The 20,955-nt window shown below is 57.0% G+C and overlaps 1 protein-coding gene across 30 annotated transcripts in view; it reads left to right on the forward strand.

Moving 5' to 3' along the window:
- CACNA1G (calcium voltage-gated channel subunit alpha1 G) overlaps positions 1-20,955 on the forward strand; it is a gene marked incomplete at its 5' end in the record, with an annotated part of 61,755 nt that overhangs the window by 940 nt on the left and 39,860 nt on the right. For 29 of the 30 annotated variants that reach the window (XM_081218424.1, XM_081218406.1, XM_081218420.1 and 26 more), the window contains 8 exons: positions 6,453-6,564; positions 6,730-6,863; positions 7,259-7,356; positions 9,401-9,560; positions 10,024-10,324; positions 10,491-10,583; positions 12,774-13,557; positions 15,443-15,819. In XM_081218424.1, the coding sequence (XP_081074550.1) occupies positions 6,453-6,564; positions 6,730-6,863; positions 7,259-7,356; positions 9,401-9,560; positions 10,024-10,324; positions 10,491-10,583; positions 12,774-13,557; positions 15,443-15,819 (2,059 nt within the window). The remainder of the gene's footprint in view (positions 1-6,452; positions 6,565-6,729; positions 6,864-7,258; positions 7,357-9,400; positions 9,561-10,023; positions 10,325-10,490; positions 10,584-12,773; positions 13,558-15,442; positions 15,820-20,955) is intronic. The other variant, XM_081218407.1, reaches the window with a different exon arrangement.

Consider the following 20,955-nt stretch of genomic DNA (forward strand, 5'->3'; position numbering starts at 1 on the left):
GAGAAAAAGATGTGATGGAGGAAAGCCGTCTGCCCCCAGAGCCGGGGTAGAGACCCTTCCGGTAGGAGCCCAGTGCTCAGAGTGCCTCCCTTTCCCCCAGTTCTTTATTCAATGCGGGGTGCTTAAGGTTGGGTTGGGGAGTTTTGTGCCACATTTTTTCTTGTGGAGGGAAAGACTGGCAAGAGCTTTGGCAAGCAGGGCAGGGGATTAAGCCGGTCCAAGTTACCCACCCCCTTTCTATGGGAGTGCTGTGCTCCCGCCTGATTACAGAGCAGGTATGGGAGACCGCAGCCTTCCAAGAAAGTACTGGGGGGACAGTGAGACTCTGAGCCGGTTCACTGGGGAAGACTCGGGTCCACCACCCCATGCGTACTCCTTGGATAGGTTTGTGGAATGCAAGCCCCACATCCCAGGGAGATAGATTTAGCACTGCCCTCTATCCTCTGCCCCGTCATGAATTGCATGGGAGACCCCAGCCCCCTAATCCCCACGGCCTCTCCCCCTTAGCCCCTAGCACAAAGCACTGCTTGACTAATGCCTAGCTCCAGGCTGCGTTAGGTTCCGCCACTGCCGGAAGGGGAGGGGGGGTACGCTGCCATCCCTGGTCTTGACGGCTTCTCCTGGCACTTTCCTCCCAGCTCAGAGGCTGTTTTGGACTCAGGGTGGGAGACGTCGGGTCTCCCTTGTAACCCCTAAGAGCCCAACCGGGACTCTGCTTTGGGGAAGGGCGGGGGGAACTTGGCACCGCCCTCACTCTCTGCAGCTCTGCTGCCTCTAGTGCGCAAAGCAGGGATGTGAGCTTGGGTCCCCCCCAACCCCCATCCTCTACACCCCGTGGGTCTTTAGGAAGCTCCCCTCGTCGCACGCTGTCTCTATCCCCCGCCCTTCCTTTCTCTCTGAGCTGCAGAAATAGAGGGCTGCCTCCAAGGTGTGTGGACCTGCTGAGCTGGTACATCTTGCACCGCCCCCCCCCACCCCGCACAAGCTCAGGCCACTTTCTCAGGGGTAGAGATGGAGAACAAATGTCTCCGAAAAGAACAGGCTCAGGGCATCCCTCCTCTCTGTGGCTAATCACTCACCCTCTCCATGAATGTAGAAAAGCACCAGACCTGTCCACTCCTTCTCAGGAGCCCCCCGGGGGTGTGTGTGTGTGGTGGTGGGGGACTGTGTGTAGAGAAATCTTCTCTCCCTTTTCCCTCCAAAACAACAGACCTCTTGGCTAGCACCTCCCCACCTACCCTATCTTCAGGTGCTGGTGGATGGTCTGGGGTCAGATTACTTCCTCGAGGTGTTCTGGGAGGGGGCCGTTGGAGAGGGCTGGAATGACAGAAGAGAGGTGGAGGCCCAGTGCTCATCTTGGGAGTCGGGGAGCAGGCTTACCTCTAGGGTGGTGGGAGTCTGGGGTAAGGGGCATTAGCATCACTCGGTCTGGACAGCCCGCTAAGCCTGGATTGGCTGAGGATGGGTGGAGAACAATTTCTTGGCAACGGGGCTGCCTAACATGTGCCCTCACCACTCTCATCACACCTATGTATGAAGGGAAACCTAAGTTTTTCACTGCCGGAGGGGTTCTGGACTGACTCTTGGGCCTCAGTCTTTCCCTCTCTGTTTTTGGTATCTGCGAGGCTTCCCTTGGCTGCACCTCTGGGCCTGAGGGACATAAGGACACCCCTCAACTAACTGAAGCTAGTTAGGCTCTTCTTGGCATGCTTCTCAGCCCCTTCCTCTCTTAGCCTCTTTAAGAAACCAGGTTTCCTAGAGAGGAGATCTAGACCCAGGTGGGACGTGGTGTGTGAGTGAGTGTGTGTGTGTGTGTGTGTGTGTGTGTGTGCGCGCGCGCGCGCGTGTGCGTTGGGGAGGGAGGGATGGTAGCAAAAGGAAGGAGGGGCTCGGAAGTGGTACTGGGGAGACTGGGGGGGTCACGGTCAGAGTCAGAAAGGCCCCTCCTCCCAGGCTATAGGGGAGGGAGTGTGTTGGACTTTGCAGTGTGTGTTTCTTCAAGTGTGAGGGAGTGCGTTTCCCCTCCCGGGAAGGAGATCCTGAGCATTCCCTCCCCGGCTGTTGTGTCACATCTGGAAGTTTGTGTAGGAGTTTCTCCAAGCTCAGAGCCCAGCACAGCTTTTTCTCATTTGGAAATCACAGGCTGGCATTTGGGATGCCGAGAGGGGGAGTGGGAAGGGGGCCAGAGGGGGAGGAGGGAGCCCGCCAGGAGTCGGGGGAGGAGAAGGGGGAGGCCTGGACAGCAGGAGCCCTAATGGCTTCCAGAAGTGAGTGTGAGTGTGTGATCGCGCTGTGTGTTTCTGAGAGTGTGTGCGTCTGGAGGGGAGGGGGCACCCGGAATCTCTGGAGCCTTCCTCGCCACTGTCCCAGTGTCCCAAGTTCCCCTGTCTGTCTTACCTAGAGAGAAGTCTCCATTTTGGTCCTCAGAGGAAATGGAAAGGGGGTGTTCTTCCCGTCTCCTCACCAATTCCCTCCTCTCATTTTCAAACCCAAGGCTCTGCAGAGGCAGTTCTGGGGAGGAGGGCTGTGGCTGGAGACCTGAGCTGGGCTGAGGGGGCCAGAGCACCTCCTGGCACTCCTCCTGTCCAGACCCACCTTCCTTCTCGGCCACAGACACCCTCTGCTGCACCGAACTGTCAGGGGACTCCCCGTCGTGGAGAGTGCCAGTTGGAGCCATTCCTGGGATTACCCCCACCACACAGCCCCCCCTTCACCCCTTGCCTGCTCCCGCCCCAGCTCTCACCCCGCCCTGCCTGCCTCAGCCAGGATGGCGACAGACACAACTGCTCACACATGCAGACATACACACACACACACACACACACACACACACACAGAGTCACAGACGTTTGAATCAGCTTTCTGGCCTATTTCCCCTCCCAAAGATTCCAGCGGGCCAGCTCTCTTGTATCTCTGTGTCTCTCGTCTCTGTCTCTGGGTGGGGCTGGCTGCCTTTCTTCGGGCTGCAGTTTTCAGTTCAGCTGGAAACCTCCCTCCCCACACCCCCACACTCTGGAGCGGTCTGTGGCGGGCAGACCGCCGGGAAACAGGATTGTGGGAGTTGGGGGGGGGTGCTCAGCTGGGGGAATCCCCTTTTCAGCCTCCCTAGAAGGAGCCCCCTCCTGAGCCCCTAGATCTCACCCCACTCTGGGAATGCTGAATCCCATAGACACCAGCCTCTCCGGGGGTGAATGAGGCAAGCACCCCACCTTCCCCACGAGCAGTAGGAGGCCAGGACTCCTGGGCCCAGGCCCTTTACCTCTTCCATGCTCCTAGGTCTCAGATTAGCAGGCTCCTAGCAGAGAATGGGACAGCTGGGGGGCCTGCTTGCCGTCTCAGTCATGCTCTGCCCCGAGCCCCCGAGCCCCTGGAGGTGGCCCAGCCCTCCTCCCTCCTCATTCTACTTTCCTCTCCCTTATAGCTGCCCAACCAGGCAAGGGCTCTAGATAAAGCCCCACAAAGAGGACTAAGTTCCCAGATAACATGCTCTAGTTCCCTCTCCTGGAGGGGGAAGAGGAGGGGGGATGGAAGTGGGGTTCCTCACCCTGCCATTTCCTTTTTTCTCTGCTTTTGATGGTGGGTTGTGGGGAGACGAAAGATCCTCCCTTCTCCTACCCACCTCCCCCTTTGGGATCCACTCCAGCCCTGACAGTCACCATAGCAACAGTGGACATGTGACTGCACAGGTCTCTCATAGTCACTATGGCAACCAATGTCCCCCATTCCCTTGGTTGCTATGGGGATTTGTCACATGGTCCCCCCCAACCTGATAACCTGTGAGTCTCCCCACTTACCCTTTCCCTGCGTGAGGACAAGACAGCAGCCTGGGTAAGGGGACTTCATATGTGTGTGTGGGGGGGGGGTCCCTTTAGTTACCATGGCAACAAATCCACACCACCTGGTGACACATCCTCCTGTTGTTATGGCAACAGAGGAACATGGCACAGTGACATACGGCCATATTCCCAAGGAAATGAGCCCTACCCTGAGAAGGATGAAAGACCCCCCACCCTCATTAATTATTCCTTAATTCAGATGGTACCAGATTTTCCTGTGCCTTGGTGTTTTCCCTGTCCATTTCTGTTCAGCTGTAGGGAAAGGGGAGAGGTGAGAGTGACAGGATGTACCCGGGAGTGCGGTGAATTGCCAAGAGGGCTCTTGAGAAGGGGCTTCTGTGGTTAAGAGCTGGAGGTGAGGTTATTTGGAGGCAGACTCCGGCTATAAGAAGCCTCAGTGTGAGCACGTGTGAGGTGGGGACAGAAAGAGGGACAGCACCTTTATGGTGTCACTTCTCCCCCCACCCCCACTCACCATCAGTTCATCACTATTGAAGCAAACAAGGTAGGAAAACATGAATGGGGAGATACATCTGGCTTCCAGGCAGGGGGGTTGATTGACTGATTCACATTCATTCATTCATTCACTCTTCCCACGTATTGATCATCTGCTACATGCCAGGCATTACTCTAAGCTCTGTAGGTGCTTGGGTGTAACAGTCCCCGTGCCTCAGCGAGGGAGACGAGACAAGGGCACAGAAGACATGGTAGACTCACTGCCATTAGAGGGGTCCAAACAGGTGTCCCAGAGCCCCTCTTCCCAGGAGAACTACCCACCTGCCCCTATGTAGAGACATCTGCTCATATGGGTCCCTTCCAGAACCTCTTCCCTACAGAGGAGAGGAGGGGGCTAGGTTGGGGAAAGCAGGCCAGTTCTTGAAGGTAATCGTGTCCTTCCCTTTTCAGACGATGGTCCCAAAGGAGCTCCCTCCCTGTCCCCATTTTTCCAGGCCGACCCCTGGCTGACCCTTATTCTGGGGATAGATCCACTGGGCTCCGGCTCCACTCAGGAAAACAGCTCCATAGAGACAGAGTGCTCTTTATTACCCCCTTCCATCAACTTACCCCAAAAGCCTAGAATTTTTTTTTTTAACTCTTATTCCTGTGAGGATGTAAGACTAGGGAAACTGTAGTGCCTTGGGAATTTAGGGTACCTGCTGGTGGGAAGGGATGTGAGTCTGAGGGAAAAGGGCCTGGGTGACAGGAGCGGGTAGAAAGGCTTTGAGGTGATTGAGTGTGGGCTCCCGGAGAGGGGGTGTGGTCGGAGGTTCAGGACAGAGGTGGGGTATGGCTGGGATCAGCTTCAAGGTCAGTCCTTGGGTCCCTGGCCAAAGCCTTCTCACTCTAGAAGTGGGGTTATGACAGGAAGATTCCATCTGCTGTGGGCGCTCTCTGTCTCACTGAGTCTGGCTTGGTGGGTCGTGCTGTGGGCTGCCATGACGCCCTCCCTACCTCCATCCTCAAGGCCTTCTCCTTCCCCCGGCCCCCCCACTCTCTGCTTGTTTCTAACCTCTTTCCTCTTCCCCAACCCTCTCATGTGTTCCTTGAGAAAACAGGATGCTTGGTCACTTCTCTGTGAGTCTGGTGCCCAGAACTCTCTAAGGTCCGGAGGCCATTTTCTACATTCTCCTGTAGATGGGCTGGAAGTGAGCCCCTTAATGAAATCCACTCTGTGGAAAGACTCAGGGTTTAGAAAGACCCCTCTCTCCCCCTTGTTGCAAAACAGAGTCTTTGTTGGTCCAGGGTGGGGCTTTGCTGGAAGCCATAAGAAGGTGTGATGGTGGCATGGTCTGTATACAGGGTACTGTCTGCTCTGCACAGGCTGGGGGCTTATGTCCAGCACAGGGCCTGGTGTGTAGTGGGTCCTCGTTATTTAACTGTGTGAATGTGTCTGGAGGCCATGTGAGGGCTTTGAGAGGCCAGGGGCTGGCTGGGGAAGAGGCAGCCTGAGGCTCCAGTTCTGTGGTGCTTGTCTGCCTCCGCCTGCCTGTCTGGGGCCAGTGTGGTCGTGACAAGCCCTTCCCTGCAGCCTGAGCAGCTATGGAAGCTGCTATCCCAGATCAGAAGCTTGGAAAACTCAGTCTCATCTGGGTCTCTCCTGTGACCTTCAGCACATGACTTCTGGGCCTCAGTTTCCTTGGGTTCTGGGGAAGAAGGTGACCCAGCCCGGATATTTCTCAGGGCTGTTGTGAGCATCCAAGGTGGCATGCTGTGAAAGTGCTTGGTGAACTGTAAGGCAAGCATAATCCGACTTTAGGTTTGTGTCACACATTCACATACATTATCTCATTTGCTTCTCACATTTTTCCCTGTGAGGTAGGGAGAATAAGATTCAGATGCAGCAGCAAACTCTTGGTGCCTGGCATTTCCACAAGCACGATCGATTTTATCCCCCAAATGGCTTGTGCAAATAGTCAGGATATTTGTGGCTTTTCCTACTTTACAGAAGAGGAAGCTGGGTCCAGAGGTGATATGACCCGAGGTGGGACTAGCTGGCTACACCTGGCTACATCTCAGATGGGGTGGGCAGGTCAAGCAGTGGGAGGTGCTTGGGCAGGGCGTGGGGGCCCGGGCTCAACTCCACCCTGGCCAGCTGTTTCCTTGACCGCCTGGTACCTGGTTTGAGCGCATCAGCATGTTGGTCATCCTTCTCAACTGTGTGACCCTGGGCATGTTCCGGCCGTGTGAAGACATCGCCTGTGACTCCCAGCGCTGCCGGATTCTGCAGGTAAGCATGTGGGGGGGGGGGGAGGCGGGGGCAGCTCCTGATCTTTATAAACCCCGACACCTTCTCTGCAAGAGGCCCTGAGCCCAGAGGAGGGGGTGGGGGTGGGGTAGGGGGCTGCTCCCCCACCCTTTTCTCAGTTTCAGCAGCCTCTTGTCCCCACATCAGGCCTTTGATGACTTCATCTTTGCCTTCTTCGCTGTGGAGATGGTGGTGAAGATGGTGGCCTTGGGCATCTTTGGGAAAAAGTGTTACCTGGGAGACACTTGGAACCGGCTTGACTTTTTCATCGTCATTGCAGGGTGAGGGCCTAGCCTTGGAGCAGGAGAGCGACGGATCCGATTGGTCCCTTCCCCAGGGCCAGTTCTAGGCCCGGCCCCCTCCCCCAGCCCATCTACAGTGCTCCTTTCTCCCTGGCTGTCCACCAAGGGTCCGGGGCTGTCCTATAGTGCTTGAGCCAGTACTTCTTTGAGTGCCAAGGCCCCTCCATCCACACCCTCCTCTGTTCATTCTCTGATAAGGAGTCTGTCCTTGGCTTAGGGGTGGCCTTGCCCCCAGGGAGAGAGCTGGCTTTTCGGGGTCCCTTGGTGGAGGGGGAGGATTCCTGCCCCACCACAGCAGGATTCCTCATTGACCTCTTTTGACCCCCACGGCGGCCTCAGACTCAAAGGGCCTCCCTTTGGGCCCCTCCCTGCAGGATGCTGGAGTATTCGCTGGACCTGCAGAACGTCAGCTTCTCAGCTGTCAGGACAGTCCGTGTGCTGCGGCCGCTCAGGGCCATTAACCGGGTGCCCAGTGAGTGACCCCTCAGCCCTCGGCCCCTGGGCGGAGAACCCCAACAGGAGATATGGGAATCTCAGACCCCACCCCTCCCTCCTGGCCACTCACAGGCCTCATGCGGGCCTGGAACGCTGAGGCAGGCCCCCTGAGAGAAGGGCTCAGTGGGGAGTTGGGTCGCTGGAGCCCAAGGGAGCCCCCACCCGGGCTGCGGCCCCTTCCCCCTCATTTCCGCCTGATTTTCGGTCAGAGTCTCAGGAATGTCTCAGACGACCCCTTCCCTGCAGCTAGATCACCCTCCCTCCGGTGGAATAGGGGCGGTGGGAGCAGGGTGGAGAGGCTGGCAGGCCGGGAGGAGTGGGTGCAAAGTGGGATGGCCTTTTCTAGCCAGAACCGCCTCTCATGCGGTCTGGTTCTCATTGCTGAGACAGCACCGGCCACACCGAGCATGACTTCTCTCGAGACAAGGCCGCTCCACGCTCCACGCCTCATCCTCCCGCTGTGGCCCCTTCCTCTTCCCACCCCCTTCCAAGCCTCTGCAGCAACTGACTGCTGGGACAATTATCTAAATTAAACCGCATTAGTTTCTGAGCCAGCCAGGCTTTGGCAGCTCCAGCTCCCCTTGCATCTCGCCCCCCACCCTTTCTCAGGCCCCCTTTGCAACTCCCCAACCTACACGAGCTGCACATGGTCTCTGCTGCCATCCCAGGAGTGGGGTGGGTGGGGGCATGTTTCTGGGGCTCAGTGTCTGATGTAGCAGTAGCCCCCTTTGCTGCGTGTGCATGCACGCCTGTGTGTGTGCCTGTGGGGGGTGTGTGTGTGTGTGTCTGGGTGGGCAGAGCTGCTCAATGTGTCCTCCAGGCGTTGGTGTATGTTGGTGTTAACAGGAACCCCAGATGAGGGGCATGTCTTCCCTCCTCTCGTGCCCCAGGTGATCGCCGGCAGATTTATAGGCCTCTAACTACCGGTGTAATTCCCTTAATGCAAACCCTGAGGAATTGATCTCAGCTGAAGCACAGAGGAGCTGAAGGGGGCTGGGAGAGGGGAGAGGGGAGAGGGACTGAGTGGCAGGGGCGGGGCAGGGGCGGGGCAGGGCCACTCCAGTCACCAGGAGGAGTAATTAGCAGCTGCTTAGAAGCTTTTTCCCTGGACGGGTCAGGGGGCCACGAGGGTCACTTTGGGGGTCAAAACTAGCCCCCAGAGGTCTGTGTGCTTGACAAGGGTTTGGTGGCCTGGGGGCTAGTTTAGATGTCCTAGATCTGGAGTGGGGAGGGAGGGCAGTATCCCTAACAGCATCTCGGGGGCAGGTTGGTGGTGGCTTTCCCCGTGGAAGGGGTTGCCAAGTGACGGCCACCTGAGGAAACAGCCTTGTGTGTCCTCAGGTCCTGATGTGAGGATCTGGACCAAGCAGAGACTAGACTCAGGGAGGGGGCTCAGAACCATGGTGAAGTGCAGGGCATCTTGGCCCCTGCGGAGGGCTTGGCTCTCAAAGGGAAATTCCTGCCTGCTAACGCCCCTGCTGGAGCTCTCTGCCTTGGTTTCCCCAATGACTTTGGCGTCTATAACTTAGAAAGGTCAGGGGATTATATCTGGTGAGAGAAGGATGTAGGGTGGAGTGTGTGTGTGTGTGTGTTTGTGTGTGTGTGTGTGTGTGTATTGGGGAGTGGGATGCGGAAGCAGAGAGCCTGGCTAAGTCCTGGCACCTACACTTAGCAGCTCTGTGGTACTGGACAAGTCATGTTAGTTCTCTGAGCCTCAACCCTCATCTGCAAATTGGGGTGATTATCAGCTCTGTGATGAAGCTGGGAGAGTTAAGTGGGGTGCGGTGCTGGAGAATGCTTCGGAAACTGCGGCCACTCTGCTCATTCTCGGTGGGTAGGGGTTAGGGGCTGCGAGGGCTGCCTGCAGAGTTAGCAGTGTCTGTTGGTCTCCCTCCAGCTTGAGCCGGGCTGTCTCAGCCTCAGAGGCCCCGGTGGGCCCCCTCTGGGAGTGCTGCCAGGCCCGTGGCAGCCAGCCGAGCCCGGCTAGCCTGGCGCCCCCAGCGTGGCTTCTGCCCCCACAGGCATGCGCATCCTCGTCACGCTGCTGCTGGACACGCTGCCCATGCTGGGCAACGTCCTGCTGCTGTGCTTCTTCGTCTTCTTCATCTTTGGCATCGTTGGCGTCCAGCTGTGGGCAGGGTTGCTTCGTAACCGATGCTTCCTGCCCGAGAATTTCAGCCTGTGAGTGGCACATGGTGCCGGGAGGTGACCTGGGAGTGGCTGTGGGGCTGGGACCTCCCTCAGTTCCCGTTGCTGGTGACATATCTGTTCTCTTATTAGTGACATATCTGGTTATCAATCTTGGCTACACACTGGAGTCACCTGGGGAGTTTAAACGACGCTGCCCATTTCGATTTCATGGGTGTGGGGTTCAGCCTGGGGGCGGGGACTTTTAAAAGCTCCTCAGTGAGCCTGAAGTGCAGCCACGTTGGGAACCTCTGCTCTAGGATGGGGACTTCCCACGTGCCGACTCTGGAGTTGCACCCTCGATCTGCCTGCTCCTGGCGCACCCCTCTGCACCCATGAATCCCTGCCCCTTCCCAGTGCTCGCCCTGTGCGCCTCAGTGCATCCACCCAGCTCTCCCTTCCTGGGCCCTGTCCCCCGAGAACCCTGCTCTCAGCCTCATCCCTGTTTCCTCCGCAGCCCCCTGAGCGTGGACCTGGAGCGCTACTACCAGACCGAGAACGAGGACGAGAACCCCTTCATCTGCTCCCAGCCTCGCGAGAACGGCATGCGCTCCTGCAGGAGCGTGCCCACGCTGCGCGGGGACGGGGGTGGCGGCCCGCCCTGTGGCCTGGACTACGAGGCCTACAACAGCTCCAGCAACACTACCTGTGTCAACTGGAACCAGTACTACACCAACTGCTCTGCAGGGGAGCACAACCCCTTCAAGGGCGCCATCAACTTCGACAACATCGGCTATGCCTGGATTGCCATCTTCCAGGTGGGGCAGCCTGGGCACCGGGAGAGTCCCCAGAACACAAGTGTCAGGACACAGTCCCGGCTTGGAGTGGTTGTCCTCAGGGTTGGGATGGGGTCAGGGCCTCTAGAGGAGACCGCAGGAGGCTTTGGGGGCCCAGAAACAGCCTGCCCCTCTGCACCCTCCCCAGGTCATCACGCTGGAGGGCTGGGTCGACATCATGTACTTTGTGATGGATGCTCACTCCTTCTACAACTTCATCTACTTCATCCTCCTCATCATCGTGAGTGATTCCTCAGGCCCCTGTGGGGATGGGGGATCCTGGGGAAATGGGTGGGGGGAGTCCAGAGAGGGGACTTGCTTGGTCTGACGTTCTAGCTCTCAGGAAAAGTCCCATAGAGACACAGGCAGAAGGCACCTGTCATGAGGAGTCAGGAGGAAATCCAAGGTCAAGGCCTGTCACTGACTACCACTTAACATCTTGGGCAAGTCATTCCCTATGAGGCCCCCCAGCCCCACCCTGGGCATCTGGTTCTTCATCATTAAAACGGGTGGTGCTCAACCCAGGGTGATGCCACCTCTCCCAGGGGGCATTTGGAAATGGCAAAGGGTGGTCCTGTGTTTTACGAGAACTAGGGGAGCACTATTGGCATTTTGCTGGGGGGGTAGGGTGTAGATACCAGACACCCTGAAATGACAGTCCTGCAAGCAAAGAATTGTTCCACCCCAAATTCCCATCATTTGGCGTTGAGAAACACTGTGTGATCTCTTTCTCCAGCTCAGAAGTTCCAGGACTTTATGAGGACAGAAGACAGAGGCAAACAGTAGCACTATTTAATCACTACCATTCGTGACTAATAATGTAATTGCTACCACTTAGAGCTAATACTTATTGAGCACTTACTATGTGCCCGTCCCTGCTCTGAGCACTTTTTTATGTGCTGGTGCATTTAATCCTCACCAAGATCCTGTCGTGGTCTCCGTTTTACAGATGAGGAAGCTGACATTTCCTCCTTTGTCTGAACCTGTCAGGTGCTTTGCACGTGCTGTGGATCAGTCTTGCTGGGCTGAGCGTGGCTGCTGAAGCACGCTGCCACACCTGCGGCCTGCTTAATCCTCAGAGCCCCCTGTGAGGCGGCAGGTGCAGGGACTGTGGCCTCAGCTCCTAAATAAGAGCTCTGAGCTTCAGAGGGCTTGGTCACTGGAGCTGAGAATTCAACCCCAGGCTACCGACTCCAAATCCAGCCCTTTTTCCATGTCACCAAGAGGCCAATGACAGAGCCAGACAGAGGGACAGATATTGAGAGAAAGAGACTCAGATCTACTCAGGACTTAGGCAGGCTCCAGAGAGTCAGAATAAAGACCCCTCGGTGAGTGAGAGGTGTCCCTGAGAAAGAACAGCGCCCCACCCCCAACCATCCCTGGTATGGAAGGGTAGGGGCCTGTTCCCTGCCCCCCACCATCACCTGGGTGGCAAGGCCAGCGCCTCTGGGAAGTGGTTTTGTGACCTTTTCACGGGATCTGTTCACCATTCAGCTCTCCCTGGGCTTGGGGAGTGGGAAGGAAGCAGACAGAGAGGTAAGGGGCCTTGTTTGCACCCTCCCACACACCCCATGAAAAATCTTTCCAAACAGCTCTCTGGAATCACACTAGTGAAGCTAATTATCATAATTACTAGGACACAAGCTAGAAAAAAAAATCTGCTTTGTCACCATAAATATTCATTACCTTCATTCCGGATTGTTATCCAAGCAACTGCCATCCCAGAAGCCCGGGGGAAACTGAGGCATGGAGGTGGAGATGGGGGAGTGTGGCCAAGTCAGAGTGGCAGCCTGGCCAGTCTGCAGGGTTCAGGATTCAGCCCATTACCCAGCTGGGGGAGGGGAAAGGCCAAGGCCACTGGTCATGAAGATACTGAGGTCCCATGGTTAAGAGCCTCGCGCAAGCTTACGCAGCTAGACTTGGGGCTAGAAGCAGGAGTTTTGTGAACAATGTTTTTGCCAAGATCTCAAAAGCTCAACCCAATGTGAAAACCCCATGTCCCCAAGATAGCACTCATTTCCACAGCCTTCTCTAACTCCTAATGGGAATTGGGGAGGGGGTGCTCAGAATCTTGGAGGATGGGCATGTTTAGGGGCAGGGAGTTTGGGAGATATCCTTGCCAGATAACCTCATCATCAGTAGCAATGCCTTGGAATTCCATAGAGGTTGGTTCAAGTCTAAGCTTTGCTGTGCATGAGCTGAAGGATCATGGGGAAATTCCTCAGCCTCTCTGAGCCCCAGTTTCCTCACTTGTCAGATGGAGACAATAAAGGTGTCACCTCTTGAGATTGTTATGAGAATAAAACAGGATGATGCTTGGACAATTATTGGGCCTGGCGCCTGGCACAGAGGGAGCACTCCGTACTCGGTGGCTGGCACTGTGAGTCCCTTTCCTTCAGGCTGTCTCCTCTTGCTGTCCCCACCCCAATAGGTGGGCTCCTTCTTCATGATCAACCTGTGCCTGGTGGTGATTGCCACGCAGTTCTCAGAGACCAAGCAGCGGGAAAGCCAGCTGATGCGGGAGCAGCGCGTGCGGTTCCTTTCCAACGCTAGCACCCTGGCCAGCTTCTCCGAGCCGGGCAGCTGCTATGAGGAGCTGCTGAAGTACCTCGTATACATCCTCCGGAAAGCAGCCCGAAGGCTGGCCCAGGCCTCCCGGGCAGCGGGCGTGCGGGCCGGGCTGCTGAGCAGCCCGGCTCCCCGCGGGAGCCAGGAACCCCAGCCCAGCGGCAGCTGCTCTCGCTCCCACCGCCGTCCGTCCGTCCACCACCTGGTGCACCATCACCACCACCATCACCACCACTACCACCTGGGCAACGGGACGCTACGGGCCCCCCGGGCCAGCCCACGGATCCAGGACAAGGATGCTAATGGATCTCGCCGGCTCATGCTGCCACCACCCTCGACACTCGCCCTCTCCGGGGGCCCTCCAGGGGCTGCAGAGTCTGTACACAGCTTCTACCATGCTGACTGCCACTTGGAGCCAGTCCGCTGCCAGGCACCCCCTCCCAGGTCGCCATCTGAAGCCTCGGGCAGGACTGTGGGCAGTGGGAAGGTGTACCCCACCATGCACACCAGCCCTCCACCAGAGATGCTGAAAGAGAAGGCGCTAATGGAGGTGGCCCCCACCTCTGGACCCCCCACCCTCACCAGCCTCAACATCCCACCCAGGCCCTACAGCCCTATGCACAAGCTGCTGGAGACACAGAGTACAGGTGAGAACTCTGGGTGGAGGCATGTTGGTGCCCCTCACCCAGGGACCGGGTGATATCCCATCCCAGCCAGGACTGGGGCGTCTGGAGTCAGGACAGGGCTTGGGTTCCCATTCTGCCACTCTTGGTGTTGGGACCTTCAGCTAGTCACATCGCTTCTTTGAGCCCTAATTTTCTCATCTGTTAAAATGGGAATCATAATTCCTACATTGTAATAATAACAACAGCTGTCATGTAACGAGCACCTGCTACGTGCCCTGCTCTATGCTGTTTGCAGTTGTTGACGGATTGCTGTGTGCCTGTCACATGCTTCCCAGGCAAAACCCCACTGGAGCCTCTCATCCGTTTAAGAGTGATAAACTTTCTTATCATCCCCATTTTACTGATGAGACAGAGGAGGCTTCGAGAGGTTGTGGGACTTGCCCGAGGCTGTGCCATTGGCGAGGGGTGGAGTCAGGGCCCTCTGACTCTGAGACCCACGCTCTCTAGTCCTTGCTGCAGGTTCAGAGGGGAAATGGTGTGTGATTGTGGTGAGCACCATGTCCCATGCTAAGGGCACTCTTGTAAACATGAGTGTCACTCCGTCCCCATAGGGAGACCTGGAGCTTGGTGCAGCAAGTCCTCAGGGGCTGCTAGGCTGATGGGTGGAACACCCAGTGTCGTGGGAAAGGGAGATGCTTGCACCTGGGGGCATCCCCCAGTCAGGCAGGGGTGGCACACCCTCCTCCACAGACAGACTCACTGTAGCCGAAGCCCAGGGCCTGTGTTTCAGGAAGGATGTGGCACGTGGGAGAAGTGGGATATTTGTGGGCTGTTATGTGGGAATGTGGGCTGGGACAGGAAGGTGCCATCACAGAATGCAGTGGGAAGGGTTCTTGTGCCAGCTCTTCTACTACCCTGCCAAGGGGCGCCAGCCAGCCGCACACACGCCTGGTTCTATTTCCTTCAGTGTAGAAGGCAGGGCTGGGACCATCATAGCTGTCAGTGGTGTTTACTGATGTCCTCCTGCATGCAGACGGAAGGGCTGGGCCCCGAGCCAGGCGTCTTCAAATCCACGCTTTCTCTGGGTAGTCTCTGAGGTTTCTTTCAGCTCTCACAGTCTATGGTCAAAGCTGTATTTAAATGGACATCGGTGTCTTGGGATAGGTCACTGTGTACGTGCACATGCGCAGTCTGGGGTGTGTGTGTGTGCATGAAGGTGTCTGGTGTGTGTATGTGCCCGTCTGCATGCACATGTCTGGTGTTCACGTGTGCATGTGTCCACACGTATCTGATGTGTATAGGTGCGTGTCCGTGCACACGGGGTGGTGCTCTTGTCTGGTGTGTATGCACGCCCATGTGTGCACATGCCTGGCGCACGTGCGCCGTGTGATATGTATGGGTCTGTGCACACTTGTGTTTGGCTGTGCATGTATATATGACTCATAAATTGTATGCTTGTGTACACAGTACATGTATGTATGCGAGTATGTGTCTAGTGCACATGTGTGTGTGTCTGGTGTGAGAACATACATGAATACACATGTATGGGTGTGTGTCTTAAGGGTCCCTTGGAAAATGCTACTTAAAGCAGTGTTAATGCAGGGCTGGCTTCCCTGGGAAGGAAAGATGGTCTAGGTTCCTTCCTGAAGGCTCCTAGGTCAACTGCACCAACCCTAGGACAACCCGCAGTGCCTGCCGGTGGGATGCTGTTGGCATCTGGGGGCATCTCTATTACTCAGGACTGCCCACACTGCAAGTCATTCAGCACCCCTGCCCACCAAGTGCCTAGCACCCCCATCATTGAAAGAATCCCAAACTCCCCCACTCATTTTTATACACACTCTGAGGGAAGGGTGGCCCCAAGTTGGAAACCCTGGAGTCTCTAACCTCTACTCTCCTGTCCCAGGCGCCTGCCAAAGCTCTTGCAAGATCTCCAGCCCTTGCTTGAAGGCAGACAGTGGAGCCTGTGGCCCAGACAGCTGTCCCTACTGTGTCCGGACTGGGGCAGGGGAGGTGGAGCTCGCCGGCCACGAGATGCCTGACTCAGACAGCGAGGCAGTTTATGAGTTCACACAGGACGCCCAGCACGGTGACCGCCAGAATCCCCACAGTTGGCGTCGACGGAGCCTGGGGCTGGACGTGGAGCCCAACTCTGTGCTGGCCTTCTGGAGGCTGATCTGTGACACCTTTCGGAAGATTGTGGACAGCAAGTACTTTGGTCGGGGAATCATGATTGCTATCCTGGTCAACACACTCAGCATGGGCATCGAATACCACGAGCAGGTAGGGACACGGGCGAGGGCATGGTCCCTGGGGCTGGGGACCCTCTCCCTTCCTCCCCTCCCACCCCGTGTTCAGTTTCCTCTCCGCGCTGCTAGCTTGCACGGCAGGGAGGAGGACAGGAGGGAGATGCACCACTGCGTGGGGACTCTTTGGAGCGTGAAAGCCAGTGAATGTCATACAGTCTCTGAGTGTGGAGGTTGCCCAGGGCAGGGGCAGGGTCTGAGCTGGGTGTGTTTTATCTGGGAAGGCTTCTGAGAGGAGGTGGGCTTTAAAGGATTTAAATGAGTGATGAGCATCAGATGTGGGCAAGGCCTTTTTGGAGGGACAAGTCACAGCCAGGGGGTGGGCTGGGCCCCCGGGCAATCACCTGACTCAGTAATTAGGGGTGTGATTGACTGGAAGCAGCAGGGGGCTGTGCAGGTAGCAGTGAGGAGTGGAGGGCTGGAGCCTGCCCCTGGGCGGGGGAGGGAGGGAGGCCATCTGCTCTTGGCCTCTGTTCTGGGAGCCGTGCTGTGAACGGGGAGGGCGGCTCTGGGTGGAAGAGAGCTCCCAGCATGGTGAGGGGACTTGAAACCATTGCGCTTGAGGAATCGTTCTAAGAACCTGGATGTTTAGTCAGGAGAAGAGGAGGCTCAGCAGGGACAGGCGAGCTGTCTTCAAATATTTGAAGGGCTGTCATGTGGAAGAGGAAGCAGGCTTGTTTTGCGGGGCTGACGGCTGCAGGCAATGGGATCTGGGCTGAGGGGGAGGAGGCTGTCTCCTCTCGCAGAGCTGTGCAAGAACAGAAGGGGTGGCCTGGGGAGCCCCGCTGACCCCGCTCCCACACTGGAGGTGGGAGCAGGTACCATGGGGCCTCACAACCGGCTATGGCTTCACCCCCCACAGGAATCCCTTCAGAAGGCGGCCCTTCCCCCCAGTTTGGCCTTCCAGGTCACCCCCTCGTCGGATCCTTGGGAAAGGAGGGAGGCCAGCAGGCAGGTGCTGCTGTTCACAGGCCCTTCTGTGCTCTTCCCCCCTGGGTGTTCTCACTGTCCTGGGGCTCAGGGAGGGTCGGGGCTTGCCAGACCTTCCCTGGTGCCGACCGAAGCCAGGTACTGCCCCAACCTAATGGGTGCAGGCACGTGGAGCCAGAGGTGTGGAGTGGGCGCGCACGCACGCACGCACGCACGCACGCACGCACGCACGGGTGTGGCAGGGGTGGGGCAACCATGGGGCGGGGCCTGGGCTCCGCTGGGCGTGGCCACGGGGCAGTGCAGGGAGTGGGTCTGGGTCGAGGCTGGGTATCCTAGGTCCAAGCCCGGCTGGAGCAAACGTGCGATGTTCACTTTTCAGGGGGTTCTGAATTCCCTTACCGTCCACCCCACTCAGCTGCTACCCAATTGCCCTGTCCAGCCGGGTGCACCCCAGCCCCTCCCCCATCGCCATCAACCACGTTGACGCCCCTTCCTTTTGCCTCAATGACCCCCACCCAGCCAGCTCTACCCTGGCACTTTGGTGGGCGTGTTGTGTCTGGGCGCACGGGGCGTGGGTGTGTGCGCCTCACGCCTGCTCAGCCAGCCTCCTGGGGAGAGGTGCCCTGCTCTGTCGGACTGGTTGTGGCGGCATTTTCTGCTGCTGCGATCCAGGTGGTGGCAGCTCCTAAGCTCCCATTACGCCAGCTCCCGAGCCGGAATCGCAGCCTCCTCTCCCTTTACCCCAGTTCTGGCCGTGGTCCGATGCCCCTCCCCCCGGGGGCACCTCCTCGGCTGCTGGTGGAGGCTTTGACTGTGCTGGAAAGAAGCTGAGTCACAGAGACTGAGGGCAGATGACGCTGCAGCAAGAGGGCTTCCAGTTAGACATCAAGAGGGACACCCCCTTGGGGGAGAAGTAATAGCAATCAGTCCCGGTGCCTGCAATCTCTCCTTATCCAAGTTCCTGAGGAAAGCGGGGGACAGCCTCCCCAGTCCTCAGCAGCAGGGAGTCCCCACTCAGTGGTGGCACAGTGTCTGCTCCAGGGAGGAGTTTGTCCCAATACCTGGTTGCCGAGGGCCCCATAGGGGTGAGTGAGAGTCACCAGCAGTCCAGGCAGAGGACTGACTGCGGCCCCGGCAGGCTCAGGGGCTGGGAGCGGTAGAAAATCCCAGAAGCAGCCGTGGCCCTGTGCTTGCAGGCACTGCGGCATGAATGTCCCGCCATCTGGGTCCCTGAGCCTGAGCAGGCTGAGGGGGGGCAGGGAAGGGTGCAAGGAGACATGGAGGCCGAAAGACAAGAGCCACAGAGGGGGATATGGAGACACAGAGGGAGACAGAAAGAGAAAGGGAGAGAGAGACAGAGATAGGGAGATGGGGGCACAGAGAGCAAGATGGAGACCCAGGGGGAGAGAGGTAAAAAGACAGGAAGGCAGAGACACAGAGACAAGAAGGTCAGAGATACAGAGAGGGAGATGGAGACTCAGGGGGAGGAGACAGAGACAGGTGGAGGCACAGAGATGTAGAGATGACAGAGACAGATACGGAGAGGGAGCCAAAGACACACCAAGACCCTGATGCAAACAGGATAGAGCAGCAGGGACCAGGAGACAGAGGCTCCAATGGAGCCTCAGATGAAGGAGAGGAGAAGCCAGTTGAGCAAGAGAGCTGAGAGACACAGCGAGAGACATGCTCAGAGGCGAGGGCCAGAGGCTCATGGTTTCCCTGCAGCGCTCTTCACGCGGCAGCGGTATCCAGCGATCTTGGTGTTGATCAGACTGTTGGACGCCGGAGAGGGTGTTGCTGGTGCTTCCCTGGGGGAGGAGCCCAGCCCGTTGCTGGTGCCCTTTCCAGACCTGTCCCCTCCCACTGTCACCTGTCTTACCCATCATTCGGTTTTCCTGTCTAGAACACGAAAACCTGCTGCTCTCTACCAACCTCTTGACCAAGGTAGCATCCATTCTGTCATACCCCACCCTACCCGAGGCGGACCCCATGCTGTCCACACTCTCCTGCTTTTCTCACCCCTTAACCCACCAGCTGGCGGAGAAGTGGCAGGGCTGGTTTGTGCAGAGAGGCTGGTGAGGGGGACAAAGACACAGGACTTTGAGGAGGGAGCAAGGATATAACTTCAGATTGGAAGTGCGATCTGATGGAGGGGGGGCTTGTGTGCGCCCCATCCACCAGGGGGCAGTGCCTGGAGCAGGGAGCTTGTGAACTATCCATCCATCCATCCATCCATTCCACACACATTTTCTGTGCATCAGACTTGGGCCTAAGCAGTGGCATGCTGATAAATGTTTAATAACCGGCCCTTTAAGAAGAAAAAAATTGTCCTAATTTGGGGTGTTTACAGTATTTGCCAATTTCCATGGTGTAAATGCTTCCACTCTGGCTGATTTCAAGCTACCAATGTGATGTCGCTGCATGAGGAGTTGGGAAGAGAGGTGCACAACCAGACGCTCCAGTACAGCACTGGGCCGGGGCACTCTGTCTTTCCTCTCAAAGACCTCACTGACAAGTGAACAGTCACGCTAACTTGGTGTAATACGTGCTTGGAAAGGGTGCACAGAGGAGAAGCCCGTGACCCAGACTGGGGAAAGGATTCAAGGAGGGCTTCAGTGGGACATGACCTAAGAGCTGAGCCTGAATGGAGATTAGGAAGTAGCTAGCGAAGGGTAGAGGGTAGGGCACAGCATGGGGGAGGGCCAGAGGCACCGGACACAAAAACAAAGAGATTTATAAGGAGTTCAGAATGAATAGGGCACTGGGCGGGGGCTGGGATGGGCAAGTAACAAGAGATGAGTTTGGAAAAAAAACTCAGAGCAGAGCTAGGTCCTGAGAGGCGTAGGATGGAGTTCGGATTTATTTTATCCTGAAGGTGACAGGTTCCCAAAAAAGGTTTCAAGCAGGTCGATGATATGTGTTTCTGTTCTATGAAAAGTCCTCCGGAAGCCACGTGGGGAGTAGAAGGGAGAGGGAGACAGGAGGCAGGGAGGCCCACCAGAGGGCTACTGCAGTGGTCTGGCCAGTTCCTACATCTCTGTCCCTGGAGACAGAGAGAAGAGTGCTGGGGAGAGCTGGCAGGTGGCTGAATCTGTAGAACTCAAGACAAGCTGGATATCTGTGGGGCGAGGCGGCGAGGATGACACCCAGGTTTCTGCTTCAGGGACAAGCACTGGGGCTTGTGCAGAGCTGGGCTGGAGGGCATTGCGTACAAGGTGCCTGTGGGGCATCCAGCGTGCTGTTGGAGCACAGAAGAGAGGTTGTTTCCTGGAACCTGTCTCTGCCTGAGTATGCGTGGGGGCAAGGCCCCTCCAGGAGAATGGGATCTTAAGGACACAGGAGCTTCCTAATCACCCCCTACCTGGGTTGGGGCTGCTGAGGGCAGGGGCCAACCTCATATTCTAGAAGAGGGACAACAGCATGTGGGGAGGTGGGGAGGGCACACAGCCCAGTGGTCTCCTGGCCTGCAGAGAAGAGAGAGGGAGGGTCCAAACTACACAGATTTTCAGGCCAGGAGAGGACAGGGCAGGTGATGATTCTGCTTGTTTCCCCATCCTGTCACTCAAGATACATGTCCAGGGAGGGTTTCTATTTATAAGTGAGTGAAGTCAGCTGTTCAAGGCAAGGGCAGCTGGGGGTGGGGTAGGGTGGGGGAGAGTCCAGATGTGGTAGGTCTTAACTTTGAGGGGATTCACAGGCTCCTTTTGGATTCTGCTGAAAGCTGGGACCCTTTTCCCAGAAGATAGACACAGGCATGGATACCCCAGTGTGGCCTTCGAGGAGAGGGGTTTACAGACACCTGTCCTATTCCTTGGGCCTCCCAGGAGTCCTTGGCCTCCAGGCAGAGGAGCTGGGGCTGAGGGCCAAGGAAGACTTGGGGGGAATGATTTTTACAGTTGCCCTGGTCCCAGACTTTCAAAGCTTCTCCAGATGTGGGAGGGAGAAGGGTGCTCTTTTGGAGATGGCCAGCAAAAGGGGTGCTCACATTCCTCCAGGCGTCATCTGTCTCTCAGACTCCCCCAATTGAGCAAACATGGGGAGCACCTCCTGTGCACAGCACGTTAGAATAGAATAATAGAATGGGGGTGGGGGCAGTGCCAGGAGCACCTAAGAAACTTAGGTTCCAGCAGAAAAGTCATTCTGCTTCATGGATGATTATGCCAAATGCCATAAGGGAGACTTC

Source organism: Mesoplodon bidens (genome assembly GCF_964165515.1).
Source record: "Mesoplodon bidens genome assembly, chromosome: 19".
NCBI lineage: Eukaryota > Metazoa > Chordata > Mammalia > Artiodactyla > Ziphiidae > Mesoplodon > Mesoplodon bidens.